Consider the following 20,503-nt stretch of genomic DNA (forward strand, 5'->3'; position numbering starts at 1 on the left):
ATGAAAGTCACCTCGTTGTAATGAAATTTGCCTTTTAAGTTGTGTACATCTCTGCATATTCCTCATTTGATTTTATATCAAGTCATCTCTTTAATAGTGGTATACACCTCCAGTCAGGAAGCTTTTCTTATAAAGTACTAGTTGATAAACCACTTAATGCTTCTTGTACCATATGGTTCATTTCAACTACTCAGGTCTGTCTTTGCTCTAAGAAAGCAGTCATAGACAGTATGTGAACAATAGCATTTGCTGTGTCCACTGTTAGCATTTTGTCTAAGTTCCACCCCACAGTTGCCTGGCAACAGCCAGGTATACCTGACTCAGTATAAAAGGGGCTGCTTGCTCCCTTTGCTCTCTCTTGCCTTCTTGCTTTTGCTCTGTCCTCTCTCCCCTTCCCCATCTCTCCTCATTTCCCTCCCCCATTTCCCCCCACATCTCTCTTCTTTTCTCTCTCTCCACTTCCCTCCCTCCCTCCTTCCCTCCCTCCCTGCCTGCCTTTCTCTGTCTCTCCTCCCCTGCCAGCTCCCCTCCCCATGCCCTGAATAAACTCTATACTATACCATCCTGAGGCTGGTCCCTCAGGGGGAAGGGACACCTCAGCATGGGCCCACAGAGGCACCCCTCCCCCAACCCTGACTGCACCTCCACCAGGCACATTCCTTCTCTCTTCATTTTTATAAAACACAGCACCCACCAAAGCAAAGTCCATATTTGCCTATACATAGCACTTTACCAATACCTAGTACATACTGTCAGAAGACCAACAAGAGTTGGTTTCAGACAAAACAACTGTGCCATAAATTGGTAGATTCATTCTTTCCCTTTTAAAGGGAAAAACTGGGCATCTTATATTATACCCAGTTCTTTTAGCAGAATGAAGCAGGCACATTGTTCTTCCCACTGGATAAGTGAGAACAACATAGGTCTCATCTTTTCCTTCTTTTTTTGGGTCCCATCCACTGTTTACATGAATGTTAACAATATGAAGAGGAAACATCAGGAGAACTTCCTGGCTTAGTCTTGGCTTACCAGAAGGCTTTCAAGAGTAGAACCATGTTAATGATTACACTTACGGTGTCACTGATATAATAGTGATGTCAGAATGCCTCATAATGAGGCTGGCCATATGAATCAGAAGCAATTGGAAAGTACTTTTAAACATATGAACAACAAAACTAACATCTTTGTACTACCTGCTCCCAATGGTAAGTCCTGTTCAACCTGTCAACCTGTTAATGGGAAAGATCAACTGTTAATATTTCCAGGTGGGCAGGCTGAACTGAAGACAAGAACACAGAGGATTTGGTTTGTCACAGGAGGTTTTTCCTCACTGAAATAGTTGAGTATTTCATAGCTAGGCCTCTGGTCTGTCTGGTGCTTAGCTGTTGTTGTTTGTTATTACCCTTAATAAACTTTACCTTTCATTGTTTTTGTTTTTTGTTTTTTGTGTTTTTGTTTTTAGACAGGATTTCTGTGTGTAGCCTTGACTGTCCTTAGGTCAAGATAGACCTAGGCTCACTAGGTAGACCAGGCTGATCGAGCCACGAGCTCACAGAGATCCTCCTGTCTCTGCCTTCTGAGTACTAAGACTAAAAGCCTACACCACCACCGCCCAGCAATAAACAATTTTTAAAGCAGCTTTAGATTTATAACAATTGAACAATAAGTACGTAATGATTCCATATCATCCCTGTCTCCTCCACGTGTGCCATGTCTACTACTCGCATCCCTTGCCACAGTGATGCCTTTGGTGGCCTTTTTTGTTGTTGTTGGGTTTTTTTGTTTTGTTTTGGTTTTTTAAGAGATTGTTTTAAACAGGGCATCTTTAAGAAATGGAAGACACCATTTATTTACCATGGTGATAGCATTTGTTTGAAACCATTTAAATAATAACATTATTTTAAGAAAGTGAAGATAACATTTATTACTGTGATAGAACACAAATGAACTCTGAAATCAATCCCTGCTTATGGGCCAACTCTAGAAACAAAGTGGCTCTCACTGAAGAGGGTCATTGTCAGAAGCCATCCAGAAAAGGCTGTGGCAAGCAAGTGAGTTTTTTCAAGATGGCCCACCATTTTGCATGGCTGTGATGGGTGCACTCTGAGAGACAAGGTCCTCAGAGACTTCATCCCAGTATTGCTTCTCACTGCTGATCTGTCTTTCCTGTCACTATTACATAGCCTAATGATTTCTGGGCATTAGCCCACCTTATTGGGCAAATTTCCTGCAAAACAACATGAAGATGAACTTTCATGAATTAATGCTAGATGAATTAATTATAGCATTCTTGATTTGATTCAAATAATTTTAAGAAGAAAGTGTAAGATGTTCTTAGTTGTTTTCCAGAGTGATATAATAAGGAATCAAGACTAGGATGTGCCCCCTTCTTATAGAATAGTAAGTAAAGGCTGCATAATAAGGAGTACAATGAGCTTTCATAATTGCACTAGAAGAGAAATAGGCTTGAGACAGATTTGTGATCAAAGGAAAATATTTATTCTAGGTCAGGTCTAAGGATGAGGCCACAGGTGTGCACTATGATTAAGCCAGGCTATTTGCAGCTGTTGCTTTTGAACTTATAATGAGCTTATAGAATGATGAAACACTGCTTGGAACTTACTATGAACATCCTTCTGTAACTCCCCTTTTGTATAACATTTCATCTATGAGGTAATATTATAAAGAACTTTTGTCTCAGAAGATATAAAAATGCAAGAGAGAAGTAGAATGTGGCTTTTGGGGCTCTGCCACATCCACCATATATATGTGTGTGTGTGTGTGTGTGTGTGTGTCTGTCTGTCTGTCTGTCTGTACATAGTACATGTGTAGGTATATGTGTATGTATATAAGTATGCATGAACAGTTGTGGAATTGATGAAATAGGTCGGGTCTGGCCAAAGTGTTTATTTGTATGTGACTATATAGTGTGTGTGCCTTTCTTCCTTTTTCCTTCCTTTTCTTTTCTCTCTGACTTGCAGAGAGTTGACAAAGTCCTAGCCTCTTAACTGGCCATAGAGGTGCCCTTGAGCCAGAGAGAAAAGAGCTCAGATAACTAAGTTTTTTTTTTAATCCCCTGCTTCAATCAGAAGGAGTTAAATTGCCAGAAGCCAGAGGCTTTTGGCCACAGAATAGCAAAGAGTTAAAGAAGGTAGAAGTTGCCAAAGGTAAAGCAGCTTTGGCCACAATCGCCACCTCCATCCATCCCTCATGTCAGCTGCCTTCCTCAGTTCCTGGATGCTGGGGTTGGCCCCTGGGAGGTGGTTTCTGCTCTGTTGGGGATTGTGAGACAAGTGGACCATGCCACCAGACAAAAGAACTGGTAAGGTTGAAACAGGTTTAACAGCCTGGGGAATCTCAGAATTGAGAATGGTAGGCATGGAGCCAGCTTTCTGCTAAGCTATACCTGTCCTGGAACATGTAACCATGATACCCCACTGAAAAGACCATGACAGTTGGTCACGTAGCATAAAAACCAGGAGGTCTCTGTGCTAATGAGGTATCTGGATAGGACTTAGTGTTTAGGCAATGAGCTTTCCTTCCTGGGCATTCTTCCCTGTGAAAGGTATTTCATCCCTGGTTCACCCAGAGTAAGACATAATTCACATCTCCCATAAAATAAAGCAGTTTGGACAAGCAAGGACTGTCTCCCTCATCAGGAATCATCAAATGGGAGAGGCCATGCCTACGTCTTCTGGAGAGTCTGACCTGTCCAGGAGTCAGCCATCCCCTTCCTGCCTAGCGTGTAGGCGAAGCACAGACCCCTGCCCCCTTCCTCAACTCCCTGAGGTCCCTAGTGGTGTCTGGGTACACAGGAGATTGTAAACCATGGCATTTGTCCCAGATCACGATATTTCTTGCCCAGAAGAACACAGGCTGGGAACCCTTGTTACGACTGTGTTCTGCCTCCCCTGAACAGCATGCCAGTGGTGCTCCCAGCACCCCTGCAGTGAGGAGGCAGGTACACAGCCTGACAGAATCGTGCCCTTTTAAGCCAGAGTTTTTCACCAAAGGCTGATGGACAGAGGGGAAATAGCCTTGCTGAGGTGTTTGAAAGAGGATACATGGTTCTTAAATGTCAGGATGATACACTCAGATCTGAAGGTGACCTGGCCTAAGATAGGACTGATTGAGTGGGAGGAGGGGATGGCAAGAGGAAGAGGGCAGCTCTGCTGCTTGGGCTCTGACCGTTGTTATATAGGCACAGGAAGAAGGAGCTTGCTGCCCACTTCAGCATGCTGTTTTAGTGGCTGGTTTGCTGTTGGTCAGATTGATGGATAGTTTTATTTGGTTTTCCACATTCCCGCTCATACCAAACAAATGAAAAACAGGATTGTACAACTTGAAGGGTGGTCTTTCAGTGCTTTATTAATTCTTGTCTAGGCTGTGGTAAATGAAGACACCCAAGGAAATGTCAGCCAACTGCAAGCTGAAGTGAAGAGGCTCAAAGAACAACTGTCTCAATTTACTTCTGGGCAGATAACACCAGAAAGCTTATTGGCCAGAGGTAGGTTGAACTCATTGTCCTTCTCCCTTGGAAAGACTTCATGGGAATGTTATGTCAAGAACTCCTACTGTTAGATAGATGGGTGGTCAACATACAGTGAGGCTTCCCACATTTCTCACACCCACTCTCCTTCTTTCATATGTGGAGAAGTGGCGCTTTGTGTGAATCAGACGGCATCTGAGGTGCAGTGAGAAGGAGATTCACAATGATTTTGAGTAATTCCTCTCCTAATAAGTTCTAAAAAGAAACAAATTTCATTAGGTCACAGCCAACATTCTGCCTTAGCATATAATCAACATTATGATTTTTGAGATTGAACAGGAAATGTTTTTTCAAAAATAGTTTGTAGGATTGAGAGCCATAAAATGTAAAAGCAGCAACAAAAAACAAACAAAAACAGAACTGGGGCTAGGAATGTGTCTTGGTAGTAGACACATTGCCTGGCCTATGTGAGGCCCTAGGTGTGGTTTCCAGTAATATACAAAACCAAACTAATAAGCAACAAACAACAGTATGTATGAGACTGAGCATAGTCTATAACCTGACTCCCAGAACTCAGGAAGCTGATGCAAGATCTAGAACTAGCCACCCTCTAACTGTTAGACAGCCTAGTCTTTCTGTAGAGTGGCTGACTAAGACAGTGTCAATAAATAAGTTTTCATAGGCACACGTGGGTCTCCTCCTTGTTCCTTATAGACTCATTTCTAGCTCTGATGTTTCATGCTTATAAGTCCAGCATTTGGGAGAATTGCGGCAGAATTGCCTTAAGTTTGATACCAACCTAGGCTACAATTTTTAAAAATAATTTATATATTTTATATACATTGATGTTTTGACTGCATGTATGTCTGTGTGATGGTGTTGGATTCCCTGGAACAGGAGTTATAGATAGATGCCATGTTGGCACTGGGAAGTAATCCCCGTCCTTCGGAAAAGCAGGCAGTGCTCTTAACCACTGAGCCATCTCTCCAGCCCCAGCTGCAGTTTTAAAAACAAACCATTTCTGTTTCTTTCACCAAATATGTTTGTGCTAAGTAAATACAGAGAAATGTCTTGTTTTCTTCATAGAACAGCCAATTTGCTAAGTAAGTTAATGAGAGATTGCTAATCAGTCATGAGATTCTGTTCCTTAGGATAGTTGGTAGGAATAAAGACTGTTGTAGTTTTGAAAAATGAGCATATTTCTTCTTTTCCCCTTTTAGATAAAGAGAAGACTAATTACATAGAATATTTCCTGGAAGCAATGTTATTCTTTAAGAAATCTGAACAGGAAAAGAAGGTAGGAAATTGAATTAGGAAACGGGATTCAGAACATCTTGTACTTTAGTGTTGTGGTCGATTTTCATTACTTCAGTGAGTGAAACATAGTAACAGGTGTATAAGGAAAAGGCTTTCAAAAGTCTTGCCTTTGAGTTTAGACTTAGTACTCTCTGATGGGTTTATGAGAATGTAGGGAAGCTGAATAATTTTTCATGTCTAACTGAATCCTGAATTTCTTAAGTCTCTAATAGAAAAAATTACCCAACTAGAAGATCTCACCCTCAAAAAGGAAAAATTTATTCAGTCTAATAAAATGATTGTGAAGTTCCGGGAGGACCAAATCATGCGTCTAGAGAGGCTCCAGAAGGAGGGTCGAGGAAGCTTCCTACCGGAGGAGCAGGATCGCCTGCTGTCAGAACTGAGGGATGAGATCCAGACCCTTCGAGAACATGTGAGTGCAGCCTACCTCTGTGTTTCTAGGAGGGAGCTTTAAAGTATGACTAGTGTTCACCATCTAAAGTGTGTATAGAGTGTTCACCAGTAATTCGTTCTGTAATATAGTGGAAAGACCTCGCTTTTGACTGGTAGTATATGCTGCATTTCTTTTCCCCTTTCCCAAGTATGAAGCTGAAGACAAAAAAGTAGACCAGCAATTTGTAATTTGCCCATGGACCTATGCTCTGCAGCAGTTCTACCAGACCAGTCTCAGGACAGTGGAGCATTTGAAGTTCTTGTTTTTTTCTTTTTTTTTTCTAGAGAGAGTGAGTAGGTAAATTTGAAAACTAAAATAGTCTTTTTTTTGTATCCAGTATGTTTAATACATGTCCAGTCAGTAGGACATTTTTACTTCCATTTATTTTGTATACTTTTCTACATTTTGCTAGTTAATGTATTTTAGAGGGCAATTCAGTCTTAGTAGAAATTTTTCTACTCTCCCCCCTCTTTTTAAAGATTTATTTATTTATTTGTATTTAATGTGTATGGGTGTTTTGCTTTAAGCATATCTGTGCGTGCCTGGTGCCCAAGGAAGCCAGTAGAGAGCGTTGGATCTCCTGGAACTGGGGTTACAGCTTTGTGGGTACTGGGAGTTAAACCTAAGTTCTCTGAAAAAGCAGTCAGTGTTCTTAACTGCTGAGCCATTTCTCCATCCACTTTATCACATCCATCCATCCTTCCTTCCTTTTCTTCTTTTTCTTTCTTTCTTTCTTTCTTTCTTTCTTTCTTTCTTTCTTTCTTTCCTTTTCTCCTTCCTTCCTTCCTTCCTTCCTTCCTTCCTTCCTTCCTTCCTTCCTTCCTTCCTTCCTTCCTTTCTGTGCTAAGAATCAAACCCAGAGCCTTTTTCATGCTAGGGTCTTGCTGTGTCTCTGAGTTACATCCTCGAGTATGTCAATTTAGCCATTTTCTTGTGTGAAGAGTTACACACTTGTGGCTGGGTGTCCTATGTGGCTTGGGTGGAAGTTGCAAGCAAAGTAACATAAACACATTTTGATATACCCACCACTGCCAAGTCCCTTTCTATGAAGACTGTAGCAGAGTACAAGCAGGATTGCTATGTCCTAGAATTTCTGAATGGCTTTCAGAGAGACCAATTCACTTAGGAAAATTTATAAATACATGAAATATGCAATTTCTCAATGTCACAGGTGGAGCACCATCCTAGACTTGCAAAGTATGCTATGGAAAACCATTCCCTCAGGGAAGAGAATAGAAGACTGAAGTTATTAGCACCCGTGAAAAGAGCCCATGAAATCGATGCCCAGTCTATTGCAAGACTAGAAAAGGCTTTCTCTGAAATGTCTAGCACAGAGACAAATGACAAAGGTAAGAAATGATTGTTGTGAAAAGGGGCTGGAGCAATGACTTCAATACTTAAAAAAAAAAAAAAAAAAAAAAAAGCCTGCCTTGCCTGCTCTTCCAGAGGACCCAAGTTCAATTCCCAGCACCCATGTCAGAGTTCCATTTTGATGAAGGATCTGATGCTCTTTTTCTGGCTTCCTTGGGTACCAGGCAGACATGTGGTGCATAGACATACATGCAGAAAAAAATACCTATGCACATAGGACAAAAATAAATCTAAAGAATTAATCTGTAGAACAGGAAAGATAATTTCAGTAAGGTACTTGCTTATATAAACATGAGGCTCTGAGTTTCTAGAACTCTAATTAAAAAGGTAGACTTGTACTTGTAATCCTAGCCCTGGGGAACTGGGGAGGCTTTGACAGGTTGATCCTGGAATTCTCTGGCTGACCAGCCTAGTCTATTAGGAGAACTCTTAAGGTAGATCCTAAGGAAAAACCCCTGAGGTTAGTTTCTGGCCTTCCCATAACTCGTGTACACCACAAATACCCAGAGAAAGAGGAAGGAACAGTTATATCAGGGTGTGCATGTGCTGCACACCTGAAATCCAAGCACTTAGTAGGCTGAGGGATAGTCATTTTGGGGATAACCTGGACTATGAAATGAGGCCCACTCCCACATCAGAAAAGAAACCAAAAAGAAAAAGAATTCAAAGCAGAGCTAGCTAGGTGGTTTAGTGCAGCATGTTATTCTTTCAAAGGACTTGACCCTGGTTCCCCACACATGTTAGGTAGGCAGCTCACATCTCTTATACCCCACCTTCAGGGGATCAACACTACTGATCTTTTGGGGCACCTGCACTCAAATGCACACACCTAGCCGGGCGTGGTGGCGCACGCCTTTAATCCCAGCACTCGGGAGGCAGAGGCAGGCGGATTTCTGAGTTCGAGGCCAGCCTGGTCTACAAAGTGAGTGCCAGGACAGCCAGGGCTACACAGAGAAACCCTGTCTCGAAAAACCAAAAAAAAAATGCACACACCTATACATAGGCATACACACATATACATAATTTTTAAAAATTAATTTTAAAAAAAAATTCAGAGCCACCAAAACAGAAAACAAAAAACTATCCCAAAGAAGAAAAAGAAACATTTGCAGTATCTTATGTTTAGCCTTTTTAACCTGGTGGGCTAATTTATTGCAATTGCATGTATTTTTTTTATGAAATAAGTTATTTTTATTTATTGTATTTTATTTATATGAGTACACTGTAATTGTCTTTAGACACATCAGAAGAAGGCATCAGATCCCATTACAGATAGTGTGAGCCATCATGGGGTTGCTGGGAATTGAACTTAGGGCCTCTGGAAGATCAGTCAGTGCTCTTAACTGCTGAGCCATTTCTCCAGCCTTTTCTGTATTTCTTTATATTTTAAAAATAATTTTTAAAGATTTTTCCCTACATCACAGGATAATAAATTGTTCAGCTAATTGTTATACCAAGGAAAGGCCTGTTATTAATATATCTTTTTTTTTTAGTGATACTTTTTTTTTTTTTGGTAAAAGATTTATTCAAGCCGGGCGTGGTGGCGCACGCCTTTAATCCCAGCACTCGGGAGGCAGAGGCAGGCGGATTTCTGAGTTCGAGGCCAGCCTGGTCTACAAAGTGAGTTCCAGGACAGCCAGGGCTACACAGAGAAACCCTGTCTCGAAAAACCAAAAAAAAAAAAAAAAAAAAGATTTATTCAGATATTTTTATAGATGATCTTAGTCAAAAAGCTGAAAGTGATAGATATCAATTTTTATCCTGCGTGTTAGTTTTCCGTTGCTGTGACAGACTATCTGAAAAAAGAAATCATCTTGCAGGGTGATTTGTTTGGTTTAAGGTTTCAGAGGATTTGGTCTATACTTGGCCAGCTCCATTACGTTCATGTCTGTGGTTAGCAGAACTTTATACCAGGTAACACCAGAGCTTCTCAGCTCACAGCTGAGACAGTGGGGACAACAGGGGGTAGGACACTCCTTCAGAGCACACTCCTCCGACTTGCTTCTTCATCTTCCCGACAGCCCAGGAGCCTCTAAATCCATCAGGGTTAAGCACAGGTCAGAATCACCCATGAGGACAGTTCCACTGCACATAAGCATGCAGGGACATTTTAAACCCAAATCATAATGGGAATTTTCATGTTTACAATATAGGACATTTCAAGTTTTTTACTATTCAAACATAAATAAATAGTTGAAGTATTTATCAGTTTGGCTAATGTCAGTCCAATGTGAGAGATGTCCACGGGTCAAATTCAGGTTTCGCTAGAGTTTGGTTCTGGTATTGGATTATACTGTACCAGCTCTCTAGTGATACATTATCTTCATAATTATTATATGAAAAGTGCCTTGGTTGGTACTAAGTCTAAAACTCTGGGGGGATGGTGTAGCACTTACTGCTGCGAGTTCTCTGAGATTTGGTAACATTCTGTTTGCTCCATTCTGAGGCAGCATTTACTGCTCCTTCCTTTATCTCACTCATACAAGACAGGGCCTCTGTGTCACTGTGGCTGTCCTGGAACTCACACAGATCTGCCTGCCTCAAGGCTGCACTACCGCTGTTTAGCTCTTTGTTTCTTTTTAAGTTAAGAAAATTCTAATGTTTATTCTGAATTGTTTGCCTCTTTGCTTTTTTTATTTTATTTCCTTTTGTGGTACTGGGGATCAAATTCAAGGTTGGGTTTTAGATGCTAAGCAGCCACTCTGCCACTGAACTCTTCCCCAGTCCCTTCTCAGTCACTCTGTCTGTGTGTTCCATCTATCCATCCTCCCATACATCTTTGTTTCTTGATTTCTTTTCAAGGCAGGGTTTCTCTGTATAGCCCTGGCTGTCCTGGAAGTCACTCTGTAGACCAGTCTGGCTTTGAACTCAAGGATCTGCCTGCCTCTGCCTCCGAGTGCTACTTTGGTTTGATGTTGTTTGCTTTTGTTTTGTCTTGCCTTTTACATTTTCTAAGCCTTATATTATTCAATTGTGAATTAGTTTTAAAAAAAAAGATTCACAATATTTGGCTGTGGAGAAACTCAAGATTTTATATGCAAAGTTAAAATTATCCTTGTTAATCAGTTTTTTCTTCAAAATTTTGTTAACAGTGGCTACTAGCATCAATTTTCACAAGTTCAGCTGTGCCAGTGTTCTCCATCTAGCACCAAGCATGGTGCTCATTAGTCTCCGTTAGCTTTTCATCCTAGGGAACAGTGTTCCCCTAACTACACTTCTCCCTCCTGTGGTCTTTGCTCCTTGAACACAACTCTCACTGACCTCTGTGTACACTGTCACCCGGAGTGTCCTGTGAATCTGTATCCTCACATTTCTCACACTTGCCCTCCTGTCCATTTCTTTCTTATCCTTGTGTCTCAGATTGTACCTGGAGGAGAGCTTGGAAAAGAGTCTTGTCATTTCTGTCTTTCAAAGGACAGCATGTTTCCTTCTTAACAGGTCTGCAAGGATTTTCTCCCAAAGCACTAAAAGAATCAAGTTTCTTCACAAACACAGAGAAGTTAAAAGCACAACTCCTGCAAATTCAGACAGAACTGAATAATTCAAAGCAAGAATATGAAGAATTCAAAGAATTAACTCGGTAAAGTATAAATACACATGCTCACCTGTTTTCCTAATATTTTAATGTTAATGATAGATAACTTGGCATGTTACTTTAAATATGAACCTTTCTAGCAACTAATTTGTTTTGTTCTATGGAAACACTTTTTTTCTTGTATCTCTTCACTATATATATCTGCAGTAGACCATGCAGATGTTTTATCCAGTGCTCATTTGCTGAGTGTCAATTGAATTTGCTGAGTAAGTTCATCTCATTACCAATTAAAATCACAGTTACAGACTAAATCAAGATTTCTTTTTAAAAATTAAAGACTTTTTAATACTCCTATTTGATGCTCCTTGTATAAAAGGATAAACTATATTGATAGTATAACCAAGGTTAATCCTAACGACAGCATACTGACTTGAATTTGAGCTCTACAATTTACTAATTGAATACCTTTAATAACCATCAATCTGTGAGCCCTGATTTAAATGCCTGGAAAATGACTGTAATGATTTGGGAAGTATTTCTGACTCAAAAGCCAAATCACATGCGAGCATAAACTGTAATGTACTTACAAATGCTTAACATTCCTCACTACCTGAAGGTACTAAGTTTTAACAATGTCTATCAGGAAAAAGCAGCTAGAGCTAGAATCAGAGCTTCAGTCTTTGCAAAAAGCAAACCTCAATCTTGAAAACCTTTTGGAGGCAACAAAAGTCTGCAAACGCCAGGAAGTTTCCCAGCTGAATAAACTACATGCTGAAACACTCAAGGTAGGTATCTGGAGTGTCTATTTAAATTGGAACAGTCTCTTTTATTAATAAAAGTTATTTCCAAACACAGATGGCAGAACACCCTAGTATTCTGAAAGATTCCAGTGGCAACGTCAAGGAGGAGTAATAAAACATTTGGGATCAAATTCTGTTTCAGCATTAACTTTAGACAGTGCTTCCTAACATCTGAACTCTTTTCTGTTAATTCTCTTTTTTTTTTTCTTTTTCCTTCTTTTCTTTGAGACAGGGTCTCAAAGCCAAAGCTTTCCTCAAACTCACTCTGTAGCCTAGGCTGGCCTTGAACTCTTGATTCTCTTGTTTCCACCCCTATGAGTACAAGGTGTGTGCCACTATGTCTAGCTTTGCAGTATGCTTTTTGTAACATTCAAAGATAGGTCTTTTATTGTTGTTGTGTTGTGTTGTTTTGTTTTGTTTCTATATAGCCCTGGCTGTCCTGTAACTCACTTTGTAGACCAGGCTTGCCTCGAACTCAGAAATCCGCCTGCCTCTGCCTCCCGAGTGCTGGGATTAAAGGCGTGCGCCACCACTGCCTGGCTCAAAGATAGGTCTTAAGCCAAGGATGGTGGTACAGTCCTTTAGTCAGACCTACTTGAGTTTGAGGACAGCCAGGGCTACACAGAGAAACCCTGACACAAAACAAAAACAAAAACCACAGGGTTGGGGATTTAGCTCAGTGGTAGAGAGCTTGCCTAGCAAGCAAGCGCAAGGCCCTGGGTTCAGTCCTCAGCTCTCAAAACAAAACAAAACAAAAACAAAAACAAAAACCACCACACACACACAAAGAAAGACAAAGGTTGGTCCTAGGTCTTTGTATATTAACTGGTATCTGAAGTGTCTCTTACTGTAAATCTTGGCACCCTACATACATCCTTTGGGTAGGATCCAATGCCGTGACTGTGCTCAGGACCTCATACAAGCTTAGAATGCACTGAGCTACATCCTCAACCTGGCTTTTATGTTTTGGATGACTCGGTGACCTTTAATGTTTTCCAGGTTCCCACTGCCTATGAGCGGTTCTGTTGGAGACACACTTGCCCAGGTGCTCATGTTAGAGTGTCAGCCTTTGAGCAAGTTGGGGAGCAGTCTTCTAGCACTCTCTACTAATGGGCACACTGAATTCCTTAGAAGTTTCTTTTTGTTTAAATTTAATTTATTCATTTTATATATGTAAGTATTTTGTGTGCATGTATGCTCCATATGCATGCAGTGCCCATGAAGTACAAAAGTGGGTCTTATAATCACTGGGACTGGAGTTATCGATGGTTGTCACCATGTGGGAGCTGGAGTCAAACCCTGTCCTCTGGAAGAACATGTACTCTTATCTGCTGAGCTATCTCTTCAGCCCCCACCCTGGACTCTTGAATGTTTGCTAATGTGATGAGTGAGAAATGGGATCTTGTTAAGGTCCCACCACCCACCCAGCTTCAAGTTCCATTTTTAAAACCGTATTTCAACTTAGCATGCAACTATATTGAACTGTTTTGCTTATTTGGTCCTATGCTTAAAGAATACATCCTCAGCCGGGTGGTGGTGGTGCACACCTTTAATCCTAGCACGTGGGAGGCAGAGGTGGGCGGATTTTTAGGTTCAAGGCCAGCCTGGTCTACAAAGTGAGCTCCAGGACAGCCAGGGCTATACAGAGAAGCCCTGTCTGGAAAAAACCAAACAAAACAAAAAGAATACATCCTCTTGATAAATTCATGAATAAAATTTTAATTTTTATTCCTATTGATAAAGTCTAGTTATTTTCCCCTTTGTACTAATGTTTCTTTCCACAATGATTGTTCTGCAGATAATTACCACTCCAACCAAGGCTTATCAACTTTGTTCTAGACTAGTACCAAAGTCAAGCCCTGAGGTGGGGAGCTTTGGCTTTCTGTGCACAGAGAGCTCTAGCAGGCTAGATAATGATATATTAAACGAACCAGTGCCACCTGAGATGAGTGAGCAAGCTCTGGAGGCCGTTTCAGAGGAGCTTCGGACTGTGCAGGTAATGCTTACATTTTAGGAAAAAGAAATAATTTAATGTTCATTTGGATAAAATTTGGGTACTAGTGTAACTCTGTAAATTTTAAGTTTGCGTATATAAAGGTTTTGGACTTGTCTGGTTTTTTGTTTTGTTTTGTTTTTTTGAGACAGGGTTTCTTTTTTTTTTTTTTTTCGAGACAGGGTTTCTCTGTGTAGCCCTGGTTGTCCTGGAACTCACTTTGTAGACCAGGCTAGCCTCAAACTCAGAAATCCGCCTGCCTCTGCCTCCCGAGTGCTGGGATTAAAGGCATGCGCCACCACGCCCTGAAGAAACTAGTTTTTAGTATCAAAGTTTTTGTAGAACATGAATGCATTTTCCTTTTATTTAGGTTAATTATTATGATATGGGGGACACCCAAATTTTTTATACCACTGATGTTTCTACTATCTAAAAAACAACAACAAAAAAAAAAATAGTGTAGCCTTAAAAAGACTTCTTGACATTCTCACTGTGCAACCTGATTTGGCCTTACATTTGTAACCTTTCTACCCCTGCCTCCCCAAGCTCTAGGATTATAGACTACATGGGGTTTCAAATGTTGTTCTGAACTGTCACTGCCCGGCTTGTCTGTATCTTTAGTTCAGTTTTTATTCTTGAGTAAATCATCCTCCATTTTCTATGTCATTGCACTCTGTGTGTGAAGTGGCCTGTTTTCTACTATCTTCACCGTTTACAACTGTTGTAAATGGCAGAGCATTGTACTGGCTAATGAAAGTGATAACATCGATAGGATTTTGTTATATAGATCAAATTTTAGGGAGGTTTTAATGTATTTGAAGTAATTTGTGATTTGATTATATTGGGGTCCTACTAGTTTGTTAATTAAGTTTTACCACTTTGTACAGTGAAACTTGGAATGGATAGTCCAAATATCAATTATGTTCTTATTCCAGGCCGGAGAGGCCATTGTGATGAAATAACCTCATGCAGCACTGAGGAAGTTTCTTAAAGGTTTCTAGAGGGCTCAATGTTTAAATCTAACATTAAAAAATTTTTTCTATAGGGCTCTGTAATTTCATATATATGCAAAATAAAAATTCACACACACACATAATGTATATTCTTATCCACTAAGCCATCTCTCCATCTCCTATGTCCATCTTTATTTTAATTTTTATCTCTCTATATATATTTTCAAGATAGGGTTTCCCTGTATAGACCAAGCTAGGTTAGAACTCAGAGATCTGCCTGCCTCTGCCTCCCTAGTGCTGTTATTAAATGCATGTACCACCATGAGCGGCTTAGACTCTAATTTAATTCAAGGTTGAATTTTAATCACTTCTTGCTTTGTGCTTAAATGTATCCATTTCAATCAGATATGGTGTAATTTTGAAACGTAGGAAATCAGTGTAACCTTCTGAAGATTTCTGACCCAGCAGTCCTTCGCTATGTTTTCTTCTATAAGGGTTTGAGTTTGTTTGTTCTAGTTTCTTGTCTCTTTAACCAAAAAGAAATAGGGCAGGGAAGTTCTCTTAGCAGTTCAGCTGCCTTTCTAGGGGACCTAGGCTCAATTCCCAGCATCCACGTGGTGGCTTCCAACTTTATTAATTTTTTTTTCTTTTTTAAAACAATGCTTATGAATATTTCTTTTTTTTTTTTTTTTCCCCGAGACAGGGTTTCTCTGTGTAGCCTTGGCTGTCCTGGAACTCACTTTGTAGACCAGGCTGGCCTCGAACTCAGAAATCCGCCTGCCTCTGCCTCCCGAGTGCTGGGACTAAAGGCGTGCGCCACCACACCTGGCTTGAATATTTCTTTTTTTAAGATTTATTTTTCTCCACATTTTTATTAGATATTTTCTTCATTTACATTTCAAAAGCTATCCCGAAAGTTCCCTATACCCTCCCTCTGCCCTGCTCCCCTACCCACTCACTCCTGCTTCTTGGCCCTGGCATTCCCCTGTACTGGGGCATATAAAGTTTGCTAGATCAAGGGGCCTCTCTTCCCAATGATGGCCGACTATCCACACGTGTTGTTCTTCCTTCTTGTAATACATTTACACAATACTCAGCTATTAAAAACAATGAATTTATGAAATTCTTGGGCAAATGGATGTATCTGGAGGATATCATTCTGAGTAAGGTAACCCAGTCACAAAAGAAGTCACTTGATATGTACTCACTGATAAGTGGATATTAGCCCAGAAACCTAGAATACCCAAGATACAATTTCCAAAACATAAGAAAATATGGAAGACCAACGTGTAGATACTTCATTCCTCCCTAGAATAGGCTTCCAACTTTCTGTATCTCCAGTTGCAGGTGATCTGACACCCTCTTCTGGCTCCTGTGGGCACCAGGCATGCAGTTGGTACATAGAAATATATTCAAGCAAAATACCCATACATAAAATAAAACTAAACATTTTTTTAAATGTAAAGGCTTTTTGATGACTACAATGTGTTTAATGCAGGAACAACTGAGTGTTCTTCAAGTGAAGCTGGATGAAGAAGAACGTAAAAACCTGAAACTTCAACAGAATGTTGACAAGCTAGAACACCATTCTACACAAATGCAGGAGGTAAGGGGCAGAGCACAGCCTCAGAAGGAGTTGAAACCCTCAACGTGAAGGCACTGTGAGACGATGAGATGAGGGTATTCTCCCTTAAAAGCCCTTCCACTCTTGAAGTTCTTTTCATTTTTCCTTAATAAATCTATGTGCCCTCTGACCTCTTTTGAGGCCCCCCCCACCCCAAACATTGCCAGATGAAAATTCCCTTACTAAGCCCTAGTCAACTTTTTGTACTTCTCTGATAGTGACACAGATATCCATTGTCTAAGTTCTGGACCACTTAGTGAGGTGTGCAAGTGGACTGTTTAGAAGAAATCAAAATGGTCTGTGCATACTCTCATACTGATGTTGGATTGTCATCTTCATTATAGTTCATAAACAACCAAGTTTCGTCTTGTTATTTACCTTAAAACTAGACATTAAATACAAAAACAAATTAATGATCTGCATTGTGTCTTAGCATACTTTTCCAATGTATTTACTTTTCCCAAAGCTTTTCTCATCAGAAAGAAGCGATTGGGCCAAACAACAGCAAGACCATGTTACACAGCTGAGTGACCTGGAAAAGCAGCTCCAGGATGCTCAGACCAAGAATGAGTGTAAGTTTGGACAACTGGGGACACTCAGTATCGTTTTTAATATTTAAATTATTGAGTTTTGTTTGTTTGTATGTTAAGGGCTTGCTTGTTTGTTGTTAGATAATTGATCTTAAATTTTCATGGTAAATGTATAATAAATAAACTCTCGAAGAAATAATTTTCCTCAAGATTGGTCACAAATCAATGTTATAAGTGTTTACTTAAAGTTTATTTAAAAGCTGGGAAGATGGTTATGTTGCCTTACAAGTTTGAGGACCTGAACTCAGAACCTAGAGCCCGCATAAAAAGCCAGGCATGGTGTGACACACATCTGTTATCCCAGTGATATCAAGATGGAAGACAACTAACAGGTCCCAGTTCACTAGACTAATCCAGCCTACTTACTAAGCCACTGGGCCAGTGAAAGGCCTGGTCTCAAACAACAGTGGAATGCACCTGAGCAGTTAGTTCTATTCAAGTGTCTGCTCTGACCTGCACACGGACATATGTGAACAAGCATACCTAAATAAATACATACAAACACACACACAAAGTTTAAAGTCCTTTAAAAATGAAGTGTCTTTAATTTGAAAGCTGAGTTACATTAATAGTGACAAAGTAAAGCATAAATTATTTATATACTCTTCTAGGTATGGGGTATCTTTCCTACTTTTATTTTTGTATATACTTGTCTTCATCAAAGCATTTTCAGATAAGCCAGGTAATCCAACAGTGAGTAGGTTAAGTCAGGAGGTTCAGCAGCTCAAGGTCTTCTTGGCTACACATCAACTTGGAGGTCTTCCTGGGATGCATGAGATTCTATCTCCAGAATATTTTCAGTAAATTGCAGTAAAACTATAAGTCACTTAATCTACTTTTTAGTTGGAGTTAAATCTTTTGAGGCTACACGTGTTTAACCCATTGTTGAAAAGTTCTGGTATATTACTAAAGCATTTCAACAGCTAAGAGCACACCCCTTCAAATATGTTAATCTCTCACATTTTTCTTATACTAATAGTTTTGTTGCATATTCAACTGGAAAGAATATATTAAAACATCAAGTGCCCTAAAAACTAGGAACAGATGTTAACTCTTCCTGTTTCTGCAGAAATGTTGGGACAGCTGAGTATGGTAGCATATGCCTATAATCCCAGAACTCAGGAAGTGGAAGCAGGAAGGTGAGGTGGGGAGGTTATCCTTGCTACATGGTAAGAATAAGGCCAGGCTGGGGCAAAAGAAATGTAGGTGCAACCAGGACCTAAGGAGAGGAGAAAAAACGAAAATTTAGTGTTTAGTGCTTAGTTGTTGGTGTTTGTCCTTACAGTGGTAACATGGTTATTATTTGCTTGCTTTATAAATAATGCAGTCTCATTGATTTGCCTCCTTTATACAAAGAACATGTAAAGGGACCTGTTGAGACCTTGATTTCCTTTATTTTCTAGTTTTGAAGTGTGAGGTACATGACCTGCGAATTGTTCTTAATTCTGCTGACAAAGAACTTTCTTTGGTGAAACTGGAGTATAGCACATTCAAAGAGAATCACGAGAAAGAACTAAGCCAGCTTTCTGAAAGACATGTGCAGGTTCAGCTTCAACTGGACAATGCCAGGTAGAGTTCTCTGATGGTTAAAGATGCTTGCTTCATTATTCGTAGTACTCTTTGAAGTATTATAATCCCAACTCACATTGCATAAGCCATCAAGTACACTGTTTTCCCAATTAGTGTTGGCTTCACTATAACAGTGTGTGTGTGTGTTTAAGTGTATTGATTTGCTTTTTTTTTCCTTGGTTTTTTTGTTTTGTTTTGTTTTTTTTCTGAGACACTGTCTCCCTATGTAGCTTTGCCTGGCCTAAAACCTATTCTGGTTCCCTAGTGCTGGTATCTAAGACATGTGCCACCACACCTGATCAAATCACACTGCATTATCTACTGAGCTATGTGTTTAAATGCTATCTTAAAAAGCAATGATTATCCTAGCCTTTAAAATATATTGGTCAAAATGTAATTATCATTTTTTATTAACAACGTCTTAGTGTCTATAGTGTTATGTAAGCTACTAACTGGGCTGCTTACCCTCTGACCCTCAGTGTCTGTTGATGCTTCTTCGTGGTAGAGCTCACACTGCCTGCCATTTGCTTCTTCTTGCCTTTTGCCTGTACTCTCCACCTTGAAGACATACACACATCCCCATCTCACCTCTTAGCCGCTGCTTTGTTGCCCTTTGTGGTTTGCTGCTTCTGCCCTCCTTGAGTTTGCACAGTGTATGGGTCTGCCTCAGTGGGCTGTATAAGCTACAGTTCAGAGATGAGGTTGTTGGCTGATTCTCTGGGTGACCGCTGGGTACTCCACGTGATGCACTGTTCTGGGGAGAGGAGCACAAAGCGTAACTGAACTGGCAACTAGTCGTCTTGCTGAGATTAAATTCTCTGATGTTTCCTGTCCTAAAAATATCTGTTAGAGCTAGACTTTGTTGTTAGCAGAGTTCTTAACAGCTGGATTTGAACTGTTAACAATGCTCGGAAATTAAGTTTCTAGTGCCTAGCTAGAAACACTCAAATGAGCTACATCACCAATTGTCGATTAGCTGTTAAATTGCCAATCAGTTAACTACATGAGCAAGGATATGGAAGAAATACTTGAGGCTAGTATTTCCTTTTTATCTGTTTCTTCTGGTTTAGTGGTTCCCACATGGGCACCAAGGGCAGCCCACACAAGGCCATGACAGCTCTCTGAAAAATGTAAATGCTTTGTGATAGAAAAACTTGAACTTAAGAAAATCTGACTCAAAAAAGTTTATACTTTCCATTTCAAAATTTCTTCCTGGTAAAGATTAGAAAATGAAAAACTTCTTGAGAGCCAAGCCTGTCTACAGGATTCCTACGATAACTTACAAGAAGTAGTGAAATTTGAAATCGACCAACTTTCAAAAAACCTCCAAAACTGCAAACAAGAAAATGAAACTTTAAAGTCTGATCTGCATGTAAGTGATTAACAATGTTGTAGCTGGTGAGTGAGTGATGTGTCCTGGGTCTTTGCTTCCTGACCCGTTCTCTGATTTCCTGTACCAACCATGGTGATGTTATGGCTGGTGAACGTATCCGAAATCTGTTCTTCCTGTTCTGGTCTCTGATTTCCTGGAGCAACCACAGTTCTTGGTATGTTTTAACTGCCTGATACTCACAACTGTCACATCATACCTAATATATGGTTGTCTTTTAGAATTTGGTGGAGCTTTTTGAAGCAGAAAAAGAACGCAACAACAAATTGTCATTACAATTTGAAGAAGATAAAGAAAACAGCTCTAAGTGAGTGCTGCTAATTTTTCCTATTAGAATATTGTTCAATACTACATTCTTTATCTTGCTTTGGGAACTTTAGGGTCTTGCACAGGCTAGCCTTAACCCCGCCTTCCTCCTGTTTGGGTCCCATGTGCTAGG

General features: G+C 40.1%; 1 protein-coding gene across 2 annotated transcripts in view; it reads left to right on the forward strand.

The window, feature by feature from the left end:
* The window catches only part of Kif15 (kinesin family member 15), a 68,182-nt gene that overhangs the window by 28,214 nt on the left and 19,465 nt on the right, over nt 1-20,503 (forward strand). For both annotated transcript variants that reach the window (XM_085828218.1, XM_021172839.3), the window contains exons 11-22: nt 4,384-4,507; nt 5,710-5,786; nt 6,009-6,218; nt 7,411-7,588; nt 11,049-11,190; nt 11,789-11,930; nt 13,744-13,941; nt 16,390-16,497; nt 16,982-17,087; nt 18,509-18,674; nt 19,896-20,046; nt 20,286-20,371. In XM_085828218.1, the coding sequence (XP_085684344.1) occupies nt 4,384-4,507; nt 5,710-5,786; nt 6,009-6,218; nt 7,411-7,588; nt 11,049-11,190; nt 11,789-11,930; nt 13,744-13,941; nt 16,390-16,497; nt 16,982-17,087; nt 18,509-18,674; nt 19,896-20,046; nt 20,286-20,371 (1,688 nt within the window). The remainder of the gene's footprint in view (nt 1-4,383; nt 4,508-5,709; nt 5,787-6,008; nt 6,219-7,410; nt 7,589-11,048; nt 11,191-11,788; nt 11,931-13,743; nt 13,942-16,389; nt 16,498-16,981; nt 17,088-18,508; nt 18,675-19,895; nt 20,047-20,285; nt 20,372-20,503) is intronic.

This window comes from Mus caroli, unplaced genomic scaffold, assembly GCF_978045245.1.
Source record: "Mus caroli unplaced genomic scaffold, Mus_caroli_1 scaffold_11, whole genome shotgun sequence".
NCBI classification, from domain to species: domain Eukaryota; kingdom Metazoa; phylum Chordata; class Mammalia; order Rodentia; family Muridae; genus Mus; species Mus caroli.